Here is a 25,286-nt window from a genome sequence, read left to right on the forward strand (position 1 = left end):
AGATCTCCTGAGTAAATTGGGATTGTGGGGATCTTGGGAGAGGGTAGAAGGGAATTGGGGAAGAAGGAAGGGGAGCAGAGAAAATATGTAGCTCAATATAAGCAATAAAAAAATTTATTCAGATGTTTATACAAATCTGAAGAAACTACCAAAATAACTTGACTGTATAGGGAACTTCATAATATACTTGGCTTCAGTAAATATTTTTTAAAAAAAGGGGGGTATACAACAGGAGATAACTAAACTCATAGCTTTTGAACTTTAAAAAAGAAATGATCTGGGGTAAGTGGCGCACATCTTTAAATTAGAATGTTGAGAGGCATCGACAGGAAGATCTCTGACTTCAAGGCTAACAATAGATACATAGTGAGACCCTATCTCAGAATGAATAAATAAATGAGCAAAAAAAATAAATAATAAATTTATAGGAAAATAAAAATTTGCTATTTTATAAATGATTTCTCTAACTGATCCTAAGTTTGAAAATTACTTCAGTAACTAAACTGAGTAGAAGAATGATGGACAGGCATAGTTTTGATTGGTATAACAGTTGCATTATAGCTGTTTCCATTGTAAAACAGTACTCAGTTCTTACTAAAGTGTTAGAAATATAAAAGCCATGAAAGCAAAGGTGGTTTGAGGATAGGTATTTATTTCACAGTTAAAAATCTTCCTAGAGGCTCGAGATGGCTTTGGACCACTTACTGCTCTTTCAAAGGACAATGGGTATGGTTCTCTATACCCACATGGGCATCTCATAATCACTGTAACTCTAGTTTCAGGGAATCCAGTGCCCTCTTCTGGCTTCTGTGGGCTTGTGCACACATGTAGAATGCTAGGTTAACTAAAGTCTTAACTTTAGTTAAATGATCACCATTCCCTAGAAATGCAAATGTCAAAACCAAGACTGAGAAGTGTTTGAACAAATAGTGTTCTTAAGCAATTGCAAGGAAGAAAAAGAGGGTGTGGGAATCTGTAGATTATATACTAGTAGATGGGTGAAATTATGCCATATGCTAAGGGTGGTAGACAAGCAGTAAGGCTACAGAAAATCATGTTAAATGCAACTCTTGAGAAGATGTGAAGAAATGATTATTGCTGAAGTAGCATGACAGTTCTATCTGCTCTTATCAGTGATGATAACAAAGACTACATACCTTACAGTTGCTTGGGTTATCCATTTATCTGTATAGTTTTAAGTAAATGGATGCTACTTTCTCTTTTAAATAAAAAAGTAGAAGGAAGGCTGGAGAGATGACTCAGTGGTTAAGAGCACTGGCTGCTCTACCCGAGGACCCAGGGTTAATTCCCGGCACCCACATGGCAGCTCACAATTGTAACTCCAGTTCCAAGGGATCCAACACCCTCACACAGAATATATACAGAAAACACCAGTACACATTAAATAAATCTTTAAAAAGTAGTTATGTTGTAGAATTCATTAGAGGGGCCCAAACAAATAAATAAAAGTCTTAAATCTGTGTGTACCTAATAATATGTCTTCCAAATACAAAACAAAAGCTATGATTAAAAAGGATAAAGAGGGCTGGAAAAATAGCTCAGTGGTTATGAGTGGTTGCTGCTCTTGTAGAAAGAAGATCAATTTGAATCCATGTCAGGTAGCTCACAATCCTCCTTTAACTTCAGCTCCAAGGGGACTACTCAATGCATCTAGATTCTGCAGGTACCTGTATTCATGTGCAGTGTTTGCACAAACCTACATATTCACACAATTAATAATGTTTTTAAAGGAGAGACAAGTTCTCAGTCATAGTAGGAAATGGAAGAATGCGCATATAAGTATAAATTAAAGTAACTGTGGCTTCATATTTGAAAAAAAAATATCTAGTAAGAGGCCACCTTATTTTTTCCTAGAAATACCAGAAATATATTTGAATCTTATTTTAAGTAACAGGAGAGCATTTTATATAGTCTTTATGATAAGTCTGTAAAACAGGTACTTCTTACCTAATCTAAGTAATAATAAAGTCTCTTAATTTCTCTTTTCCTGATATTGCTCTAAAATTATTGCTAACTTTGAGGATTACCTACTAAAAGACCGAAGTAATTATGATAGCTATAAGCTCAATCAATTTATAAGTTGGAAAAATAAATTTTCACAATGACCTGTAATTATTATTTTTACATAATTTAAATTTTGCTGATAGAAATTAATGTTTTTTCCTCTTTTTAAACAGGGATTCTGAAGGAACATTAAACGACTGCCTTGTGGTGTTTGTAGATGAAATCTTCAAGATTGAGAAACCTGGAGCCCGTCCTCTTTCCTTTGCAGACGGAAAATTTTTAAGTATGAGTTTCTCCTTTAGGCTTAGATTCAATTTTCTGTGTAATGAAAATTTAGTTTTATTTAATCAATTAATAATTTTGGAGGAGTTATAAAATAGTAGACCATACAAATTTTCTTTATTTAAAGGAAAAAGGATAGTTTGTAGTAGTTATGTTTGTAAAATGATTTTTCAAATGCTTATATATGTTTTGTTTCGTTTAAAAATACGTCTGTGAGAGAGTGTTTACACATGTGTGTCACAGCACACAAGTGTAGAGGTTACAGGACTCTTGGAGTTCTCCCCTTACATCATGTGGGCTATGGGGATTGAACTCAGGTCACCCAGCTTGGCATTAGGTGCTTTTATGTACTAAGCTATCTCTCTAGCCTACGCACTTACTAAACCTCACCTTGGGTTGTTCTTCTCAGTACATTTTGTTTTTCCATTTAAAAATAAGTTATATGCTCTTTCATTGGATTTTCCTTTATGAGAATAATAGATACAAAAAGATAAAACTTCCAAAATTTTGTTCTTTATAGGGAAAAATGACCCTGAGTGTGACCTGTGTGGTGGAGATTCAGATACGAAATGTCACATGTGTTCTTGCCATAAATGTGGAGAGAAACAGGATCCCAACAAGCAGCTTCTGTGTGATGAGTGCAATATGGCGTATCATATCTACTGCCTGAGTCCACCTTTGGATAAAATCCCGGAAGAAGAGTACTGGTACCATCACCGGGTTTTGTCTTTTTCTATTTTAATTACTGTTTTTCTACAAAATGAATCTTCCCAATGTGGATTCACCCCTTCCCCCCATCCCTCCCTCCCTCCTTGCCTCCATTCCTCCCTCCCCCATACCTTCTTCCTTCCCTCCCTCCCTCTTTTTTATTTTCTTCAGATAGTTTCTTATTATGTAGTCTCTGACCGGCCTGGAACTTGCTGTGTAGACCATTCTGGCCTCAAACTGATAGAAATCTGCCCACCTATGTGTCCCAGGTGCTTTGGGATTACAGGACTGGCCGAACATGAATTTCTAAAGATACTTAGTACACTAAAGTATTTAAAATGTCATAGATAGCCATTGCTTAGCACTAATCCCTTTACTCATTTGCTGTAATAACTCTCAGGTGGCTTCTGATTGTATATTTTTTCTTTCTGGTCATGCTCTAGTATGGAGGCATTCGAAAGTGCATATTTGATTATGTCTTTGCTTCAGAGGCTTTAGGTTGCCTTTAAGGAACCTGGAATGTATTAATACATAGTTTTTCCATCTATGTGTCATACTACTTCTCTCCCTTATTTCCCTAAATACTCTATATTCTAGCCATATTCAATTCCCTTTAACTTTGTAAGTCTTATTCTTTTGTTTTGTTTGTTTTCATACTTGAGTCATTTTTTTTCCCCCGGAAACATTTTTCTTTTTGCTTCAGTTTTTCACTTATGCCTAATCAGCCTTTATAATGGCTGTCCACCCTAGTATGTTGGATTTCCTGTTATATTCTTAGTAATTAAATACTTAATGTATATTAACAGTGTTTTATATGTTTTGTATCTCTAATCTTACGGAGTTCTTAAATAGAACAAGGCTCTAATATTAAATATACTTATCACAAACTAAATTTAAATGTGTAGCGATAGTTGGAAACAAACCACTTGCAAAAATTAGGAGAAAAGTACCTAATAAAAATTATATTAAACCTTTAAATAATTACATTGTGGAATCTTTTTTTAAAGTATTTTTTAAATTGTTTGTGTGTTTTAATTATGTTTGCTTTTGTGCATGTGTGCGCGTATACATATGCAATGCCCTCAGTGGTCAGTAGAAGACATTGGAATCCTTGGAGCTGGTAGTACATGCTGTTTTGAGCCTCTTGATGAGGGAGCTAAGAATCAAACTCTGATCTTCCGACAGAGCAATAGTTGTTCTGACACCTGAGCCACTTTTTCGGTGCTCTCCCCCACACATTTTGCTACGTGGAATATTTTTAAGGAAGGGATATAATAGTAAAATAATACTGATGTCCAAGTGAGTGTGATGTGAAGAATAGACCTCTCTTCTTTTCTGTGGCTTTTGAAAATGTGATGGCTGTCTTACTATAGAAACTACAGGGGTAAAAGAAAGGAGGAAAGGGGCCAGTGACGTGGTTCAGTAGAGAAAGACAGTAGGTCAAGGATAACCTGAGTTCAGTCCCTGGGATTCATATAGCAGAAGGACAGAACCAACGCTCTCAAATTGTCTTCTGACCTCCATGTGTGCCATAAATGTGCACATGTGTGCGTGTGTGCGCACGCGCATACACACACACACAATATTTTTAAAGTTAAAAACTACACAATGTAGAAGGGTTTTTGACTTCCTTCTGTTACTTTCTGCCCCTAACTTGCATAATCACATGACTAGTACTGTGCTTCCTTTGAAGTCTCATTTGTTCTTGTTTCAGTGGAAATGTATATAGTGGAAGGAATTTTGGTGCCTTTTCAGGTAGAATTGTTTCAGTTGAGTGAACTAAAATATTTGCATTTTTACCCTACTAGTGTAGATCTCATAATTAGAGTGACTGGGGCATAGATACATCCTTTCCTCTAATACTTACATGGAAGAGATAGTCAGGAAAAGAAAGATACAAATTTAAGTTGGATTAGGGAGTGAATTATATTTTTGTTGGTGTGCTCTTGCCCAGTGGTTCTCAACCTGTGTTTAGTGACCCCATTGGAAAACACAGATATATTTATATTACAATTCACAACAGTAGCAAAATTACAGTTATGAAATAATAATAAAAATAATTTTAGTTTGCATAATTTTTTATTCTTGGGGAATTTTATCTCATGCACCCCAACTCCATTCACTTCGCAATCACGTTGTATCTGCCATTCATTCTTGTAGCTTTCCCCCAAATGGAAACTTAATAATAAAAATAAAAAACAAAAATACAAATAAGAATATTAATTTTAACAACAACAGAAAGCAAGCCCCCCAAAAAAACACTTTGCTCCTTTATCTTTCCCATCTCTCCTTTGCTTCCTCATTCATCTTAGTGGCATTGGGAGCTGCTCTGTATCACACAGTGAACCCTTATGTTCAAACAGACAACTTTACTTGCAAGTATTCATCGTGTAATGTGTTGTTGGCCAAGCCCTCTGGCTTCTGCTATACCATCATCACTGGACCCTCACCAAAACTCCTCTCAGATATTCTGCTGTTGCCCTGAGTCATGGAGATCCCGTGGCTATGGTTCCATAGGACCAGCCTCTAAGAAAAATAATTTTATGGTTGGGGATCACTACAATTTGAGGGACTTTATTAAAGGGTCACAGCATCAGAAAGATTGAGAAACACTGTTGTAGACTTTCCAGTTTTTGGTAGCAGAGTAGCCTTATCTCATTCTGTAGACCTGGTTTTAGAGAAAGAGTAAAGCAGCTTTATGAGAAAGGACAGACAAGTACAAAACTGAACTAGATCTAGACTTGCTGTCCTGTAAACCCGTTTATAGTGCACTAGACTTTTTTGGTGTTGAAATTTTCTGTCAAAGAACTATACCATACACACACACACATTCTGCATTTCATTTTTTTATTGTGTGTTAATTACAAGTGTGTGTGTTTGTGTGTGTGTGCGCGCGTGTGTGTGCATGTGTGCGTACCACAGTTCAAGAATGGAATTCAGAGATCAGCTTGAGGGAACCATTTCTCTCTTTGCACCATGTAGGTCCTGGGGATTGAACTTCGGTTACTTGGCTTGGTGGCAAGCACCTTTACTCACTGAATTATCTCACTGGCCTCTTGTATTATTTTTTTATTATGAGAATTCTAATAACTAAATTAGATGGAAAGATGTATCCATTGCATATTTTGCTATTGTACCTATAATTCTTTCTCCTTTGATTTTTATAATAATTTCAAATGAATGTTTTATTTTATTAGCGCTAGTAAAAATTGTGGTAGCATTTGAATCTTAGACACACACATATACCATGATTTTGAATTGAGTTTCAGGGTGCATAAAACAAAATTTTAGGGCTGGAGAAATGGCTCAGTGGTTAAGGGCACTCACTGACTGCTCTTCCAGAGGATCTGGGTTCAATTCCCAGCACCCACATGGCAGCTCACAACTGTCTGAAAATCCAATTCCAGGGGATATGACACCTTCACACAAATGCACATAAAATAAAGATAAATAAATCATAAAAAAATTTAAAAAATCTTAAAGTTCTCTAAAAGTGAAACAGAATTTTTTTTTTAACTCTCAGCTTTATCACGTGGATATTTTTGAAATGTTTAAAATTTCGGTGACAGTTGATACTCTCTATTGTAACCCAATATGTCCTAGTTCTTGTTCTGATGTAGAAAGACCATTAGTCTCTCACTGCTTTCAGTATGATGTTACCAAATATTCTTTGTTCTTTTTTATTCCTTTAAGGTATTGTCCTTCTTGTAAAACTGATTCCAGTGAGGTTGTAAAGGCTGGGGAAAGACTCAAGATGAGCAAGAAGAAAGCAAAGATGCCTTCAGCTAGCACAGAAAGCCGGCGAGACTGGGGAAGGGTAAAAATGAAACTCCCTCTCAGTTTCCTACTAACAATTCATAGTTAAATAGTGTCTCAATATTGGTAGTGGTAGTATAAAAGATTAAACAATTTAATTGTTATTGTAAGTGATAATTCAGTTGTATAAAAATGATTTCATTGATCCAATTATTTTATTTGCATCTTATGTGAATTGGAAATCTGTTGATGGAGACTTTGCTTTCATTTCCCAGTTTCCCAAACCCAAATGATCACACAAAAAAACTGTATTAATTACTACACTGTGTGGCCCATGGCTCAGGCATATTCCTAGCTAGCTCTTACATCTTAAATTAACCCATTTCTATTCATCTGTATATGGTCACAAGGTTGTGGCTTATAATGTTCTGGCATCTTTGTCCTTTAGTGACTACATGGCGTCTCTTTAACCCTGCTTACTCTTTCTGTGTATCTCTTTTTGGATTTCCAGCCTGGCTTTACTCTGCTAAGCCGTTGCCCAAAACAGCTTTACTCATTGACCAATAAGAGCAACACACACAGAAGGACATCTCACATCAGAAGTCATCAAAAAATTTTACCTAATTGGTTTTCAAACAGCTTATTTTGTGACTTACAGGGAATGGCTTGTGTTGGCCGTACAAAAGAATGTACGATTGTCCCCTCAAATCATTATGGACCTATCCCTGGTATTCCTGTTGGGTCAACTTGGAGATTCAGAGTTCAGGTATGCTTTGAAATTGGTTTAGTGGAAAGGGTTAAATTCATGTAATTAAAGTTGAAGTGATGCTAACATTTGTTTTAAATTACAAATGGGTCTCAGCTTAGGAGCACATGTCATTCACATGTTAGAATGTCTTTCCCAGACATAATCAGACAGAAGAGCCACCATTAGAGTAGGCATTAGTTGTCTTAGTTTTCACTTTGTTTTATTGTTCTGTATGGGACTGGTAAGCTTTTAGGAAAATTAATATTTAAAGTAATTTTAGGTTATGTGATAAATACTTATTTGATTTAGACTTACTTTTAGACCTTTTCTTTGAGACTTTTCTTGAATAAATATTAAGCTATTGAGGCATCTAGTGTGTTATCCAGTACTAAAATTCTTTAACTTTCCTCACCTCTTCTGCCTCTTATGTTCTTTCCATCACTTCTTTGGCAATGTTCCTTGCGTCTTGGATTGGGTAATATATATATATGTCCTACTTATGACTGGCCATTCAAATTCCTATTGCTTTGACCATTAGGAGTGTCTGCAGTGAACACTAGCTACTGCAGAAAAGAAACTTACATGACAAAAGCCAATAGCAGCAATAATCTGTGGGCATAAGTACAGTTATTTAGAAGACAATTTAAATTTGATGCATCGTGTGTATGTAGCAAAACAACAGCAGCTTCTCTGATAGGGTCTTTGACCTCCCAAACCATATGCTTTTGACCAGCTTTATAATGTCAATAATTACAGTTTTCTGATACAGCTTGCCTATACTGCTAGTCTTGCTAGATAGCCTGTTGGGGATTTCCTGTCTGCCTTCTGAGGCAGGGGTTACAGGCAGACCACTATACCTATCCAAACTTTGGTCTTGCTTATATGGCACTAAGCCATCTCCCCAGCCCAACCAAAAACTACCCATATAAGGACTCTTCTAAGCCATGTATGGTGGCTCATGCCTGTGACCCCAGTACTAGGAAGGCAAAGGAAGAATAATATGATGCAAATTAAAGGCCAGCCCTGATATACATACTGAATTTGATGCCAATCATGGCTACTTTGTAAGACTCTTGTCTAGGAATAAACATAAAAAGGATCGTTCTGTTGATGATAGAATGGATTAGAACGGAGCAAAACAAGACAGTGTAGAAGGATCTGTTAGTGTGGAGGTCCCAAAGCAAGATTTGGGGCTAGAACTGGGGGAAAAATCCAGCACCTTCAGGATTTATTTGGGAAAATTAAAATGAGAAAGCAAACTCTAGGTGAAACATAATTGGGCTTTAGATTTTAATAATACATATGGAAGCATTTTGTAAGGCTAAACCCATTGTTACTTTTACATTTATTTTCATAATTTTATACATATAGAATGTACTTTGATCTTACTTTTCCTTTACCTTATAGGTGAGCGAAGCAGGTGTTCATAGGCCTCATGTTGGTGGCATTCATGGTCGCAGCAATGATGGGGCTTATTCTCTCGTGCTGGCTGGAGGATTTGAAGATGAAGTTGTAAGTGATGATACCATCTTTAGAACCTATCTTGATCATTCATAAAGTACAAAAGTTGTGTCTAAAATGCATAAAAAGTCTTCTTAAACATAGTTTTTGTTGAAAAGATTGATTCTATATAAGTTATAGGATGTAGCAGTGTCTGTTTTTTACATATGTTGGTTTAGCCTATACAGTTGGTAACTAACAGAATTTTATACTCTTTGGAGCTTATCTTTTTAGTAAATTAAGCCTATTTTTAAATGTAGATTCACAATTAATAGCATTAGAAACGATATGCGTCCTTCCCCAAGAGTTCATTTTGCTGAGTTGTTTACCAGATACTATCACAGCCAGGATCTTGACTCCACAGTCAGGATGCCAAATGCTTCTGCTCTCAAGATTTTGTTGTTATGTTGTCCCCAGGCCCTCTAACCCTGATAACCACTGATCTGTTAGCCATTTGTATAGCTTTGTCACTTCAGCAAGTTTTATGCATTGATCATGTAGCCTGTAATTTGGGGTATAGATTTTTTTGTGTGTGACTCAGCATGATTCTACGGTGTGTACTAGTAGTTCAGTCTTGTTTATTTCTGAGTCTATAGTATAAATATATCACACTTTAACCATCTACCTAGTAAGGAGTACCTGGTTTACTTTCAGTTTTTAACTATTACAGAGAATACTTTAGTCAACAGTTGTATACATCGCTTATGTCAAGAAGTGCAATTTCTGGGTCATACAATATTATATGTTTGTTTTACAGGCATGGTAGAGTGTCATGAGATGAATTAAGGCTATATCTAGATAGCTTTGAAGTAATAATTAGGTGGGGGGGGGTGAGGATGAAGTTGCTGGTCTGTGCGACTAGGCTTGATAGCATGAATTTGTACAGTAGTCTGTTTTTAGGTAATTCCTTTAGCAGATTGTGAGGTAGAGTAGAAATTGGAAAATTGTGGGATGAGAATGTAGCTTCATGGTAGAGTGCTTGCCTTGAACACACAAGGCTATGGGTTTGTTAGCAGGGTGGGGTTATGGGAAGTTCTATTTCTTGGTGGTGGCAGCCTTATATGGTTGAGCAGGCATAGCTTTGTGTGTACTCTTCCTAGGCAGTAGCCGTGCACAAGCCACTTCATGGTCCAGAAAACACAACAAATCTAGGCTGATTTTTTTTTTCCCCTTTTGCTTTAATAGAAAGCTTTTGTTAGCATAATGATTGAAGTGCAAATGTGTTGGTGGTATAGTTTAGAATTTTAGCCATTATTTGGTTGTTAGCTGCTTGAAGAAGGTTCAGGTTTATTTTTCTTCTGCTTCAATCACTGTTTAGCTTAGATTGTGCCTATTCTGTTATGTGCTCACTACTTTTTTTGTTATAGCACTTTCATTATTACAACTTGAAAACTTGATTATTATGAATTTGGGTATTCTGGAGTTAATCCAGAAACAATGTGAAAGAAAGATTGTTTCTTGTCAATTTAGGAAGTATTTTAGTAGGGCATGGTGGCACATGCCTGTTTTCCCAGCACTTGGGAGGTAGAGGCAAAAGGATCAGGAGTTCAAGGTCATCCTCAGCTACACAGTAATTTTGAAACCAGCCTGAGATTTGTCTCAAAAACAAGTAAAAGACAGAAGGAAGTAAGGAGGGAGGGAGGGAAGGAGGAAAGAAAGAAGGAGGGAGGGTGCATGCTCTGGGCCATTGTGGATATGTTTGTTATTGTGTTAATAAAGTGGCTTCTTAGTTATAAAAATACGTTGGAAAAGATCCACATTGCATTGATTTTTAAATACTAATGTCATTCTTACTACTTCGGGATACAAATGGAATACACTGTACTTTAAAAAATAGAGATGTTAAATATTTCAAAACCTAATATTAGTTGAAGGCTTGGGAAACACTTGTTTGTTCATTGATTCATTCATAGACAACATCATGCACTGTGTAGCCCAAATCGGCCCCTTATTTTACCTAGTCTTCTTTCTTCACGCTTCCTAGTTTTAGGGTTACAGCATGCCCCACCATGCTTGCCTCAGAAAAACACTTAGAATGCACAGTTTCAGTTAGGCTTTAATCCAAGGGAAAAACAGTATGGAAAGTAAGTAACCTTCAAAGAAGAATTTAATAGGGAAAAAACATCATTGTCTTAGATTTATCTTGAGTTTACAATTAAAAAAAAAAAAGTCCTGGGCTAGTGGGTATTCTTTTACCACCAGACCTGGCGTCCTGAGTTAGATCCTAAGGACTCACACGGTAGAGGGAGAGAACTGACTCTGTGAGTTGTCCTCTGACCTCCACACACGGGCTGTGGCACGTATATGCCCCACCAGCCAAATAAATTAATGGTAATATAACTTAAAAAGCCAGATAACTAGCCAGCTAGTATTGCTAGAATAAATTATAGACTGACAATTTTCTGGAGTTATTTTGCACTTTGAATTGGTTAAGATTTAGTTGTACCTATATAAATTTGTAGCTACTACAGAAATTATTGGGTTGTAGGGTTTTCTAACATCCCTTTTGGGCATAGTTATCAAATTTAATAGGTGTTGAATACTACATTTAATTTTCAAATTATTTTCCAGGCTTACATTACTAATAGTAGTAATGCACATTTTTTAAACCTAAGTATATCATGAATGAATTCATATTATGAAATACACAAAATTACTATGTTATTAGAACTCGAAGGTGAAGCTTTTGTGTAAACTTAACTTTATAAAGTTTATTTAATGTCCATGTCAAATATGAATGTTCATCAAAAAAATTCTGTACGATGTAGATGCCAGGCAAGAATTCCATCATGGAATGTTTCTGAAAGTGATACTGTTGATAGCGAACCTGCAAGCTAATGTTGATACGTCAGTTACTATTGCATTAAATGAAATGTTTCTAGCCCATAAGCCCTTACTTTGTAAAATGTTGTCTACAACTTAGATACACACATGAGAATAACTGTGTTTGAAGATAATGGAAACTAGAACTTTGAACCAAAATCTTTAGATCAAGTGATAAAACTTGAAAGTATACTACACACATTATTACATTTTACTTTATTTTGGTAAATTCTCTGAGAAACATGTCAATAACATCTTAGTTGTGACTAAAATGAGAATTGGTAAAATTACACTCAGGTTTAAGCATTTTACCCTAGGGGCTGGAGAGATGGCTCAGTGGTTAAGAGCACTGGCTGCTCTTCCAGAGGTCCTGAGTTCAATTCCCAGCAACCACATGGTGGCTCACAACCATCTGTAATGAGATCTGGTGCCCTCTTCTGGTGTCTGGGCATACATGGAGGTAGAATGTTATATACATAAGAAATAAATCTTTTTAAAAAAAGCATTTCACTCTAAACAAATCTTTCCCTCTAGGACCGAGGTGATGAGTTCACGTACACTGGAAGTGGTGGTAAAAATCTTGCTGGTAATAAAAGAATTGGTGCACCATCGGCTGATCAAACACTAACAAACATGAACAGGTGCTGTTCTAAAGACTGTATGATCTGGGGGTTACTGAAACTTAGATCCTATCAGGATAACTTGTCATTTCAGCTGCAGGGCAGAATCTTCAACTAGGAGTTACACGACATTAAAATTCCTTTGGTCATTTTGTTAATTTTTAAGTGGCATTATTATCCCCTTAGTTGATACATGTGGTATATTGAAACATGTTGACATTTCTTCCTTTGAAAGAAAGGAAGTTATATGATTTAAGTGAAATTGCAGATAAGGTGAATAAGTCCAAAAACCAAAGTGATGCTCTCCTTGACACTTTTATCTTTCCTGTACAAGTTTGTTTTAGAGGTGACTCACTAATGTGAACTAGCCTTTTGAGAATAGGAAAGTGAAATGTCAGGTAATTTAATCAGTCTGCATTCTAAGCACTTTTAGAATTTGTATTAATAAAGTGACTTCTTAGTTATAAAAACACGTTGGAAAAGATCCACATTGCATTGACTTTAAATACTAGTGTCATTCTTACTACTTCGGGATACAAATTTTCATTTTTAAATATTTAATTTTATAAATGCATGCTGATGTTAACAAAATAACTGAAACCCTAGATAGCAAAGATAGCTTTATAACTTGTCACAGTAAAAATTTTGTAAACTATATAAAAGTTAAGAATTTTTATATCCTATAAAGAGTATTTTAGCGTTGAGTAAAAATGATTATTTTTGCACTTTGAATAAAAGGCACTGAGTTTTAAATATTGTCCCTTTACCTTCTTATTACTGTGTCAAGGAAAGAATATACCAGTATTATTTCAAGACTTTACTCTATACCAGGATACATAGAATCTTGGTTTCATGTCTTGTATATTATTTCTGACAGTAGAATTATTTTACTGAACTAGCAGAGGAGACACATCAGTTGTACTGGTGAAATCACAATCCTAAAATAGGAGTATAATCCTTGCTATCCTTTTCCTACAAAGAAGATAGCTCTTTAAGAAGAATAACTTAGACGTCAGAAATAGCCTGACATGTTTTTTTTTTCAGTGAACCTGCATCTTAAATTGATAATAACATTGTATGGAGGTTTTAGGAATCCAAACTTAGGTCCTCTTACTTATAAGGTGGCAGTTTACCTACTGAGCCAACTCAAATTTTAACCCTATGTGTTAGCAATGTTTTTCCTTCACCGAGGTTAGGAATATCCCAACTTGAATAGATTGCGCTACATTTAGAACTAGATATTCATCAAAAGTTCTTATAACATCTAATATAGTCACTGATTTACCACTGTATGCTAAGGAGGATTTTCTGCCAAAACATGCTCCTTCTGCACAGTGGTCCTCCTTGTTGTGTGTAATCAATAAACCATAGCAGTCTCAGGGAACCTAAGTTCTTCACTGTCAGGATTTCCCTGGCATTTTGATGCAGTTGAGTTTATCCTTCTGTGGAAGTCTTCAGAGAATATGCTCATGTCACACTTGTTCTTAATATCCTTTAGACTTTTCAGAATTTTTACTGTCTGGAATGTGAAAAATCTAGAAAAGCTGTTCTTTGCTGACAAATTTATTTTTCTGGATTTCTTTCTACATTATTCCAGCAATTTACCTCATTTCATCAAAAATTGACTTTTAAAGCAATCACTTACTTTAGTTTCCCAACATTCTCCCTTTTCTCAACAAACATCTTCAGCAGATTCCATGTATTTCTAGTTGTTCTCTATTATACGTGGCACAGATGTTATTACTTTCAGAAGAACCCTACAGGCTATCTGGGAACCAATCCCCTGGCTTGGGGGTGACATCAGAAAACTGATTTGTCTTCTCTGCTGGTGGGGGAAAGCATAATCCTATTGTCTGGAATAATGTGGAAAGAATCATAGGATCTAAATCATCAGGTAAGGCATAATTTACTTTTTAATTGAGCTAATGACTCAGTTATATGCTTAAAGATTGCTTGGTATAAAGACTTTTTTTATTTTTTTTAGGGCATTGGCCCTAAACTGTGATGCTCCATTGGATGATAAAATTGGAGCAGAATCTCGGAATTGGAGAGCTGGTAAGCCAGTCAGAGTGATACGCAGTTTTAAAGGGAGGAAGATCAGCAAATATGCTCCAGAAGAAGGCAACAGATATGATGGCATTTATAAGGTGCTCTATCTGGCATGACATCTCCTTGGTCATTCTGGGGCTTTTAAGACATGTTTACCACAAGGAACTACTCTGGGTGGGCTAGAGAAAGGATAGGCTGGTTCCGATGGCATTTCTGCTCTTCCACAATGTAAACGATAGATGAAGTGAACTCTTAACTTCAAGATTTTGAAAAATGGCTTTGAGAGCTCCTAAGGCAGAGTTACAATTTGGGCCCCGGTGGCTTTCTTTCTGTTTTTTTCTTGTTTGGTACTGATGGGGCTCTAATCCATGATTTGTGCACACTGGGTGAGCGCTGCACTCTAGACCCAAGGTTTCTATATTTAGTATGTAGTCTGTATGATAAAACCATGTAAGTAGTTTGACCATTATATATCTTGGTTACTATGTATCTTTAAAATCCTTTTAATTTTAATAATTACAATAGATTTTTGAAAGCAGAATACATACAATATAAAAATGTATTTGTATCCTTATATATAGAATAAACAAATCAGCTACCACCATTTTTCTCTGCCTAATTTGCAAAATTCTGTTAATTTGTTACTGTGTTAAGTTTATAGAATTATTTCCTTATGTAAGAACTAGATTAATAGAAAATAAGCTCATAACAATGTATTAATAATATTCTTGACTTATTTACTGTTCTTATGATAAAGCTAATATTCTGAAGTTGCATTAATTAAAGCAGATTTATTGAAACTATTAATATGATAGTATCATGGTTAGTCTAAACTTTAAATATCAATGTCATGTATAGGTAGTGAAATACTGGCCAGAGATTTCATCCAGCCATGGCTTCTTGGTTTGGCGTTATCTTTTAAGAAGAGATGATGTTGAGCCTGCACCTTGGACCTCAGAAGGAATAGAACGATCAAGGAGACTGTGTCTGCGATTGCAGGTTAGACCTTGGTCTGCACTGTTCATGTGCTAAAAGAATTTACAGTTATCTCTGGGCTTTTAACAGACTATCATCATGTTACTGTGTGACTATGCTCGGGAAAATCTGGACTTGTTAGTGAAAAGCAGAAATTTTTTTTGTTTTCAAGTTTTTTAATTCTTCTCTCATACATTGCATCTCAATCACAGATTGCCTTTCCTCCATTCCTCTCTGTGCCCTTTCCCCCAGCACACATCCCTTCTTCCCCAGATCTACTCCATTTTTCAAAAACGAACGAACAAAAAACCCACAAGCTTCCCAGGGATATCAACCAAACACATCAGAACAAATTACAATAAGGCTAGCACAAACTTATATCAGAACTGGGAGGGGCAACTCAGTAGGAGGAAAAGGGTCCCAAGAACAGGCAAAAGAGTCAGAGACATCCCCCTCTGTTAGGTGTCCCAAAAGAACACCAAGCAACACAATCATAAGTTATATGTAGAGAACCTAGCTAAAAACTCAGGCTATTGATTGTTGATTGAGAATCTGAGCCCCCTAGAACCGTAGTTAATTGATTTTTGTGGCCTGTGTTCTTGTGGTCTCCTTGACCCCTCTGTCTTCCTACAGTCCTTCCTCCCCCCTCTTTGGCAGGATTCCCATGGCTTCACCTCATGTTTGACTGGGATCTCTGCATCTGCTCCCATCAGTTGCTGGATGATGCCTCTCTGATGTCAGTTGTGCTAGGCACCAATCCATGAATATAGCAGAATATCATTAGGAATAATTTCATTGACATTTTTTTTTTTTCTTTTTTGCCAGTCATGTTTGACTTCTGATTCCTGACCTCCCAGGCAGTGTCAGACGTGGGTTTTCGCTTGTGGCATAGACCTCAAGTTGGACTTGTAATGGGTTGGCCACTTCCACAAGTTGTGTACCACCATTACCCCAGTGCATCTTACAGGCAGGACATATTGTAGGTCAAGGTTTTGTGGCTGGGTTGATGTCTTGAGTCCCACTGCTGGGAGCCTTGTCTGGTTATAGAAGGTGGCCAGTTTGGGCTCTGTATCCCCCATTACTAGGAGACTTCATTAGAGTCTCTCCTAGATTCCAGGAAGTTTCTGTTGCTGTGAGTTTCTGCACTGCACCCCCATACCCCTCAATTCCAGTCACATCTCCCAGTACCCTCTCCCTCCACCTCCACCACCTGAACCTTCCTGTTCCCATCCGTACCTGTCCTCAATCTACCCATAAAAATCTGTTCTATCTCCCCTTCCCAGGATTTGATGCATTACCTGTCCCCTCCTTGAGCCCTCGTTACCCAGACTCTCTGGGTCTGTGGATTGTAGTATGATTATCCTCTGTTTAATAGCTAATGTTTACTTATCAATGAGTGTATGCCATGTTTGTCTTTCTGGATCTGGGTTACTTCTCTCAGATTATTTTTTTTCCTTGTTCCATCCATTTGCCTGAAAATTTTATGATGCCATAGTTTTTAACAGCTGAGTAATACTTCATTGTGTTAATGTACCACATTTCTTTATCCATCCTTTGGTTGAGAGACATCTAGGCTGTTTCCCAATTTCTGACTATTAAGAATAAAACTGCTATGGGCAGAGTTGAGCAAGTGTCCTTGTGGCAGAGCATCCTTTGGGTGTATGTTCAAGAGTGGTATAGCTGGTTCTTGAGGGAGATCATTTCCCAATTTTCCGAGGAATTGCCATATTTCCAAAGTGGCTGTACAAGCTTGCACTCCCACTAGCAATGTTTGAGTGTTCTTGGTCACATACTTGCCAACATGTGGCAACTTGTGGTTTTGATCTTAACCATTCTGACAGATGAAAGATGGAATCTCAAAGTAGTTTTGATTTGCATTTCCCTAATGAGTAAGGATGTTGAACATTTCTTTATTTCTCAGTTGTTGGAAATTCCTCTGTTGAAAATTCTCTGTTTAGATCTGTATCCCGTTTTGGTTTTGTTGTTGTTGTTGTTGTTTCTGGTTTTTTGAGACAGGGTTTCTCTGCAACTTTGGTGCTTGTCCTGAAACTCACTTTGTATACCAGGCTGGCCTCAAACTCAGAGATCCACTTGCCTCTGCCTCCCAAGTGCCTGGGATTAAAGGTGTGCACCACCGCCGCCTGGCCTGTATATCTCCCCCCCCCCCCTCTCTCTTTTTGAGACAGGGTTTCTCCATAGCTTTTTGGAGCCTGTCCTGGAACTAGCTCTTGTAGACCAGGCTGGCCTCGAACTCCCAGAGATCCACTTGTCTCTGCCTCCCAAGTGCTGGGATTAAAGGCGTGCACCACCACCGCCCGGCTCCTGTATCTCATTTTTAATTGGACTTTTTGTTGGTTGATATCTAGTTTATTGAGTTCTTTATATATTTTGGATATTAGCCCTCTGTTGGATGTGGAGATGATAAATTTTTTCCCATTCTGTGTAAAAAAAAGAAATGATATTCATAGACAAGATGAAAATGGCTAAGATATAGGATGTATCTACCATTAGATCATAGAAAGTTAACAGTTTCATTTGGGTTTCAAAAATATCCTTCCGGGGGCTGGAGAGATGGCTCAGCGGTTAAGAGCATTGCCTGCTCTTCCAAAGGTCCTGAGTTCAATTCCCAGCAACCGCATGATGGCTCATAACCATCTGTAATGAGGTCTGGTGCCCTCTTCTGGCCTTCAGACATACATGCAGACAGAATATTGCATACATAATAAATAAATAGATATTTTTAAAAAATCCTTCCATCCATAGTTTTGGGGGATGAGAAATTTGGCACTCCTTTTTTGTTTGGGATTGGAACTACCATTTTCATCTTGTCTATGAATATCATTTCCTGTGCTCCATATTTTATCTCCACTTCATATCTAGTTTTTCTTTTTTTAAATTTTCAAGATACCAACAAAGCATGTGAAAATTTTCTTCTCTTAGATCTGAAGATAAGATCAGTAAATTATAAAGCATTGTAACATTTCACCCTATGAAATTTAAATAAGCATTTTCTTTTTACACCCCTCATCAGTATCCAGCAGGTTACCCATCAGATAAGGAAGGGAAGAAGACAAAGGGACAGTCAAAGAAGCAGACCAAAGAAGCCACCAAGAGACCAGCTTCAGATGGTAAGTGGCGATGTGGAGCATACATATTAATAGCACATTTTCATATAGAGAGCCTAAATTGAGGGACTCAAACAATTATAATAAAAGGATTTTGTGGGGGTTTTGGTTGTTTGTTTTCTGAGGGGACCGGTCTCTTTAGTAGAGTAATAACTATATCAGCAAGTATCCTGGACTTGAGAGGATGCTGTTCCATCGCTCATCTTCCTTCTAAACATTGTTACAGTTTCTAAGCAGAATCGTTCAAATCTACTGACAGAGTTTATAACTATACCTAGATGAGTGTCCAAGTGCCTCCAAAGTGCTGAAGACATCTGAGTCCACAGAAGCAGTAGAAGCCTTTCAACTCAGCCCTCAGCAGCAGCGCCTGATCAGAGAAGACTGTCAGAACCAGAAGCTATGGGATGAAGTGCTTGCATCTCTTGTAGAAGGACCGGTAAGTAACTGGAGACTTTTCTCTGTCCTGCTCAATCCCCCTTAGCTGCTTATAAAAAATCATTTTGAGGCTTAATATTCTAATGGTTTGGCTGATGACTCAGGCTTTTTACTGACTAACTCTACATTTATAAATCATCCCATTTCTAATAATCTGTGTATTGCCACATGCCCATGGCTGCTGGCTTCTCCTCTCAACCCCGCCTTCTTTTTCCCTGTATCTCTGCTTGGATTTCCCACTTGGTTCTATTCTGCTTGGCTGTTGGCCAAATCACCTTCTCTATTAACCAATGGTAATAAAACATTCACAGCATACAGAAGGGCATCCCACATCACCGGTATAACATTTTTCTTCAATAATGATGCTCTGATATTAATAATGGAAATTGGTTTTCTCAAGTCAGTCTAAACTGTATCTTACGTAGTTTTCTAATCAATTTCCACCACCTTTCAGAACTAACAGGAGTCAGTAAATTTAAACACCTGTAAATTTACTTTAAACTTCTAAGATACTGGTTTTTAATCATGAACTAATTAACTTACATCAAGGTACTCTTTTTGGGAAGAATTTTCACTTGTAAAACTTAATCAACTGAATCTAAAACTCAGCTGAAAGATTTCTATTATATTATAGTTCAGAGATCACTAATAGTGTAAGTCTTAAATAGTTGTTTGATTTTCAAAACTTGTGTGTTCAGCTTTTAAGTAAGCAAACCAGTCTTGATCCATTCAAATGTTTTTCATCTGCAATTAGAAAGGTGGCTCCATGGTTAAAAGTGTGTTCTCTCACAGAACACCCAGGCCCAGTTCCTAGCACCCAGGTTGGACAGCTTACAGCCACCTATAACCTATAATTCCATCTCTGGGGGACCATTGCTCTCTCCTGGACCCTTACAAGCACCTTCCTTCACACATGCATAGATACCCCACCTCAGTACACATACAAATACACACATAATTTTAAAGATTTTCTAATCTAGTTTTTTTTCTTGGTTTTGTAATCATTAAATTTTAAACTGAAGCTGAGCCTAGTGGTATATTCCTTTAATCCCAGCACTCAAGAGGCAGAGGCCTTTGAGTTTGAGGCCAACCTGGTCTACAACATTATCAATTTCCAGGACATCCAGGGCTACATAGAGAGACCCTGTTTAAGAGGGGGTGGGGGAGAGCTAACAAGGTTAATGTGTAAATTCCATGTTAAGCTGAGTTCACCAAATCAAAAGCTTCAAATGAGAGCTATTTCCTCATTTGATTTATTGTATCTCCTATTTTGTTTGTTAATTTGATCTCTCGAGTGTAATGTAGTTTTATATCTTTCTTTCTAAAGTAGTATTATGGTAGCTGTGAGTGAGCTTTAAGTAAATTATATTTTGCCATCTCTAATTTTTCCTTTTACTGTTGCGTTTATTTCCTTTTTTGCAACAGCTAAAATGTCTCATGTGTCTAAAAGGAGTAAAATAAAGGGTATCTGTGCCCATCTAGCCTGGAAGGCCTCCTGTGATTGTTTTACCTTTTTTGTTGAGAACCATTATTGTATTAAGTGTATTAGAAAAGGTTATTAAATACTGTTTGGCTTTATATCAGAAATCTATGTGATTGATATCTTGAGTTAGTCTTGATAAGGTGGGGCTTAGATTTTGTTTTTTAAGTATCCTGGGTATGGTAATTTTGTTCTGTGAGAGGTATTACTTGTTTTTTAGACAAGGGACTCAGCTATAAAGAGAATGAGGTCCGACTCATTTCCCTTGGGCTACACAGAATACATCAGTTGTTAAGCATGACTTAGATGAACAGTTAGATTTCTTGGGGAAGATATGGCTGGTTAGTGGTAGATAACTTCAGTGAGCTCCAGATAAGGATGGGAAGGGACAAAGTAGCAGATACTACTGCAGTGAGAGAAGCCACCTGAGTGAACAGAAATGTGTGGGCATTGATGTCCTACTCTTAACAAGACCTGACATGCCTCATCCAGCTGTTATGACTTGAAGCTGGCAGTTAGTCTGAACATGTAGTGACATATTCTTTAGTGTATCACATTAATGCTTTATTTGTAATTGAGTTGATTTAATATGAAGACATCTTTTAAAATGTAACGTTTATTGATGTTTGAAGAGCTTGTAAATTCTTCCCATTAGTGAAAAAAGAATCCTTAAAGAGTATCTATTATTATTATAAAAAACATATGATCATCTTTATGACTGTTGGAAAATCACCCTTTTCTAGTTTAATAGACACAAACAAGCCAAGCATGGTGGTGCATAGTTTAATTCTAGCACACAGGCAGAGTCAAGCTGATCTCTGAGTTCCAGCCCAACCTGGGCTACATAGTGAGTGAGACCTTTCTCAAGAAGAAAGGAAGGAAGGGCACACACATCCAGGACAAATTGGAACTAATGATAGCTTTTGAAGATGCAGGATATCATTTGAGTACGTTTGCAGTTGTACAGAGAGAGAGAGAGAGAGAGAGAGAGAGAGAGAGAGAGAGAGAGAGAACATTGTAGCTTTTTACAGGGAAAGACTGACCGCTAATGTATTTAATTTGCTGGAATCTGTGCAATGGAATGGAACTTACAGAGTAAAGGACACAGAGTACTGTTTCGCCTTGTGATGAGCTTCCTGTTTTCTGTTGTATAACAGTGATGGGCAAGTGGTACACCACATTCCTTGGGACGTGGTGTGTGGGTGTGTTTCTTGGTATACCCCTGGGGGTCAGAGGATAACTCACTTTCCACCATGTGGTTCCCGGTGGTGAATCTCAAGTTGTCAGGCTTGACATCAGGCTTGTTTCTGCTGAGCCGTCTGACTGCCTCCAGCTCCCTCATCCCTGCCCCTTTAAGTCAAAAATAGCTGTTCATGGTAGCACATTTCTGTTACCCCTGAACTCAAAAGGCAGAAGTTCCAACTGTGCAGAAAGGAAGAATAGTTTGCCGCCTGCTCTGTGTTAGGAAAGGCCTCTCTCTGTTAAGCACAACGCCCAAAATAAAACAAAAGCAAACAAAATAGTTATTACCACTAAACTGGCAAGTTTTGAGGGACTTTGATAAAGTTTCCTTAGTTTCTTTCATTTAGTTAGTTAATTTTAGAAAGTCACTACTTGATTTCCTAGTAGAAAGCCTGTTAAAAGTGGCAAAGATTTTATGTCATTATTTAGAATTCATTAGTATATTTGAGCTGTTGATCTTTTCTTCTTTCCTCCTGTTGGGCAACATTGTAGAATTTTCTGAAAAAACTGGAACAGTCTTTCATGTGTGTGTGCTGCCAAGAGCTGGTGTATCAGCCTGTCACAACAGAGTGCTTGCACAATGTCTGTAAGGTGAGTACAGTGTCACCTTCCCTTTCTAGACTGGCCACACAGTGGGTGCCACCAGTTTTAGTGTATGAGGAACCATGGGCCCTTTGCTAGTTAGAAAACTTCATTTACATCTTGATGGTAAATGCAATTTAAGATTACATAATAACAGTAATTCTCATACCTATTGTTAGATGTATTCTATTGTGCATGAGCTGAGGAAGGGTTGAGTGGAGACTAAGACACCACAGCGCCACTATTTTTTCTCTGTGATAGTTGGCAAGTGTTTTACACACTGTACTACAAACTGAAAGAGCTCCATGTATTTAATAAAATGTCCTTTCTGACAGGATGTTCAGGGAAATTGAGTATTGTGCTGTCTCTCAAGGCACTTGAAGAGGAAAATCAAGCTTTAGTTAAGACGGGCTTAAAAGCTTGCCGTACCACGTGTGGTGTTGTGTGCTGATCTAACTTTAACTTTAGTTTCCTTTGTGAGGTGGAAAAATCTTCTACGTACATATTCATGCCTAACCGTATGTCAGTAAGCTCTGGATTTAGTGCAACTGAACGCACTTCAGAGCACCTCTTATGTTTAATGATTTGATAGGATACTTTAATTCTGTGCAGCAGAATTCTTTCAAGATTAAATAAGGTTAAGGTAGTGGGAAGCATCCCTGGACTCTCACCTCACTAGCTGAGGAAATCAAAGCACAAGCTACTTGAGTCATTTACTGGAAGTCTCACAGTCTGTGTTAGTAAAGCTATGACTGTAGACAGTATGGTGCTGATTCAGGCCTTCAGAACTGTTCTCTTGGAATGAACAGAAAGTGTCTAGTTTTTATTAAAAACATTACTATTGAGTGGTTGTCCATATGATGGTAGCTGTTTTCCCCTCTTTTCTTGCTTTCTCCCCGTCTCCCTTCCTCCATCCCTTTCCCCTTCCCTTATGTGTATTTTCCTTTGTTTTTACCTTAGGATTGCTTACAGCGCTCCTTTAAGGCCCAGGTTTTCTCCTGCCCTGTTTGCCGGCATGATCTCGGCCAGAATTACGTCATGATTCTAAATGAGACTCTGCAGACTCTACTTGACCTGTTCTTCCCTGGCTACAGCAAAGGGCGGTGATCTGCGTGCTTCTGTGTTGTTCCGGTGGCTTTTGGACAATATCGAGTCTAAAATGAGTGGGGGTGGTTAAAGCAATGCTGGACCATGTCTCTCATTTGGAAGCAGCTGCTCCTCTTTCCCACAGCCATCCTCCTGTGTGTGTAGTAAGAGGCCCATTCTCCACTGTCTTTTAGATATCAAAAGGTAGTTCTTCTCAGTAACAACTCATAATGAAGAGTCAAAGCCTCCACTGTAGTTGATACCCAATTTATGATTTATTTTGCAACTACCTCAGGACAGAAAAGATTTATGGGGATTTTAAAAAAAATCATTGACTAATTAGTTAAATGAGATTTTAGCTACACACTGCCTCCCAAATATTAGTTGTGTCTGTTTCTTGTAATTTGCTTTTCCAGGAAAGAAGACAAATGAGATTGTTGGAATGAACACAGCTTCTGTAATATGCATAGTACTTTTTTAAATGTGTCTGTTTCCATCACAGTGTGTGTTTTACAAGAACAGGTTCACTTTTTAACTCATTTGTGATCTCCATTGTGGTTTTTTTCTGGTGTTTTATGCCAATTGACTACTAATGACTAATGAGAACAATATGAATGCGTTGTTGCTGCATTAGTGTAATGTGGTGTGGTTTCGCAATGACAGAGGCGTCTGAAGCTCTAGTTGTACATGTTCATGAAAGCCACTCCTGTCGTAGGCTGGCCGCTTTAGTAATTCTTACTAGTTTTCCATCTGCAGATTATGAGGGCTGTGCTGACTTTTGAGAAGATTGAAATTGCTTCACATTGTGATCCTAAATTTTATATTCACTATATTCCTTAAGAGTATTCCTTAATAAATATTTTATGATCAGACAATGGCACATTGAGCTTTACTTCTTTACATCCTTCTGGCTTGTTCTGTGGAGTTTCGTAAACCAGTTTTTGGCTTTCATTGTGTCTTACTGAAACATGTTTACTCTGATTTTGGTATGAAAGCTAGACTGAAGTCTGACACAGTAAGGACACATTTCACCTTTGGCTTAATTGTAAATGGGGATATTCTTCAAACGAACATCCTAACTTTTATGATACGCAACTACTAATTGAAGATTCTCATTTGTTTTTATTTATGAGTGTACATATACTCCGTGCGTGCACGCAGTGCCCACAGAGAGCCCCTGAAACTGGAGTCAAAGATGGTCCTCAGTCACCCGGTGTGTGGGTGCTGGGAAGTGAACAGCCTGTGCTCTGCCCTGCTGAGCCGTCTCCGTCCTTTGTTATATGCAGCTTTTCCTGAGTATTTTGAGTGCTACTTGATATTTCAGAAAGTAGATCAAATACACAGATTTATATACACATCTGTTGTTAATTTATTACTATTTATTATTGAATATTGTTATTTAATATTCAGTATGACTATTGAAAGTTTGTATTACTCCCTTTTTCTTTTTTGAGACAGGGTCTCACTATGAATCCCTGGTGAGCCTGGAGTTCACTAAGTAGATCAGTCTAACCTGGAACCCTTTGTTATCTGCCTGTCTCTGCCTCTTGCATGCTGGGACTTATATATTTTTATGTGGATTAACATAATCTTTCCAAGCATTAAGAGGCATGTATTATTAAACCCACCCTTGCTCCTGCAGTAGACTGGGGTAACTAAAGTCCAAATTTGTAACCTGTACTTTCTCCCGTGTAAGCTCTTACCTAAGGATAAACGGAAAACTCATTTTTGTTTCTTGATTTTACTATATTCAATTCAAAGTAAGATTCTGGGAAACAGTGCTGTGGTTAGTTATTAAACTTGCCAGTAGAAAGGAGTGATTTGTGTGTGTGTGTGTGTGTGTGTGTGTT

At 37.4% G+C, this 25,286-nt stretch overlaps 1 protein-coding gene across 1 annotated transcript in view; it reads left to right on the plus strand.

Annotated features, from left to right (window-relative positions):
- The window catches only part of Uhrf2 (ubiquitin like with PHD and ring finger domains 2), a 70,143-nt gene extending 45,827 nt beyond the window's left edge, over nucleotides 1–24,316 (plus strand). Inside the window, exons 5-16 of the mRNA XM_050158332.1 lie at nucleotides 2,199–2,308; nucleotides 2,828–3,014; nucleotides 6,709–6,832; nucleotides 7,430–7,537; nucleotides 8,927–9,031; nucleotides 12,377–12,483; nucleotides 14,447–14,609; nucleotides 15,370–15,510; nucleotides 18,518–18,614; nucleotides 18,890–19,047; nucleotides 22,261–22,359; nucleotides 23,311–24,316. Coding sequence (XP_050014289.1) covers nucleotides 2,199–2,308; nucleotides 2,828–3,014; nucleotides 6,709–6,832; nucleotides 7,430–7,537; nucleotides 8,927–9,031; nucleotides 12,377–12,483; nucleotides 14,447–14,609; nucleotides 15,370–15,510; nucleotides 18,518–18,614; nucleotides 18,890–19,047; nucleotides 22,261–22,359; nucleotides 23,311–23,457 — 1,546 coding nt within the window. The 3' untranslated portion in view covers nucleotides 23,458–24,316. The remainder of the gene's footprint in view (nucleotides 1–2,198; nucleotides 2,309–2,827; nucleotides 3,015–6,708; nucleotides 6,833–7,429; nucleotides 7,538–8,926; nucleotides 9,032–12,376; nucleotides 12,484–14,446; nucleotides 14,610–15,369; nucleotides 15,511–18,517; nucleotides 18,615–18,889; nucleotides 19,048–22,260; nucleotides 22,360–23,310) is intronic.
- The last annotated feature ends 970 nt before the right edge of the window (nucleotides 24,317–25,286 follow it).

The sequence above is a fragment of the Alexandromys fortis genome, unplaced genomic scaffold, assembly GCF_014885135.2.
Source record: "Alexandromys fortis isolate MF-2015 unplaced genomic scaffold, M_Fortis_MF-2015_v1.1 scaffold_10, whole genome shotgun sequence".
Lineage (NCBI taxonomy): Eukaryota > Metazoa > Chordata > Mammalia > Rodentia > Cricetidae > Alexandromys > Alexandromys fortis.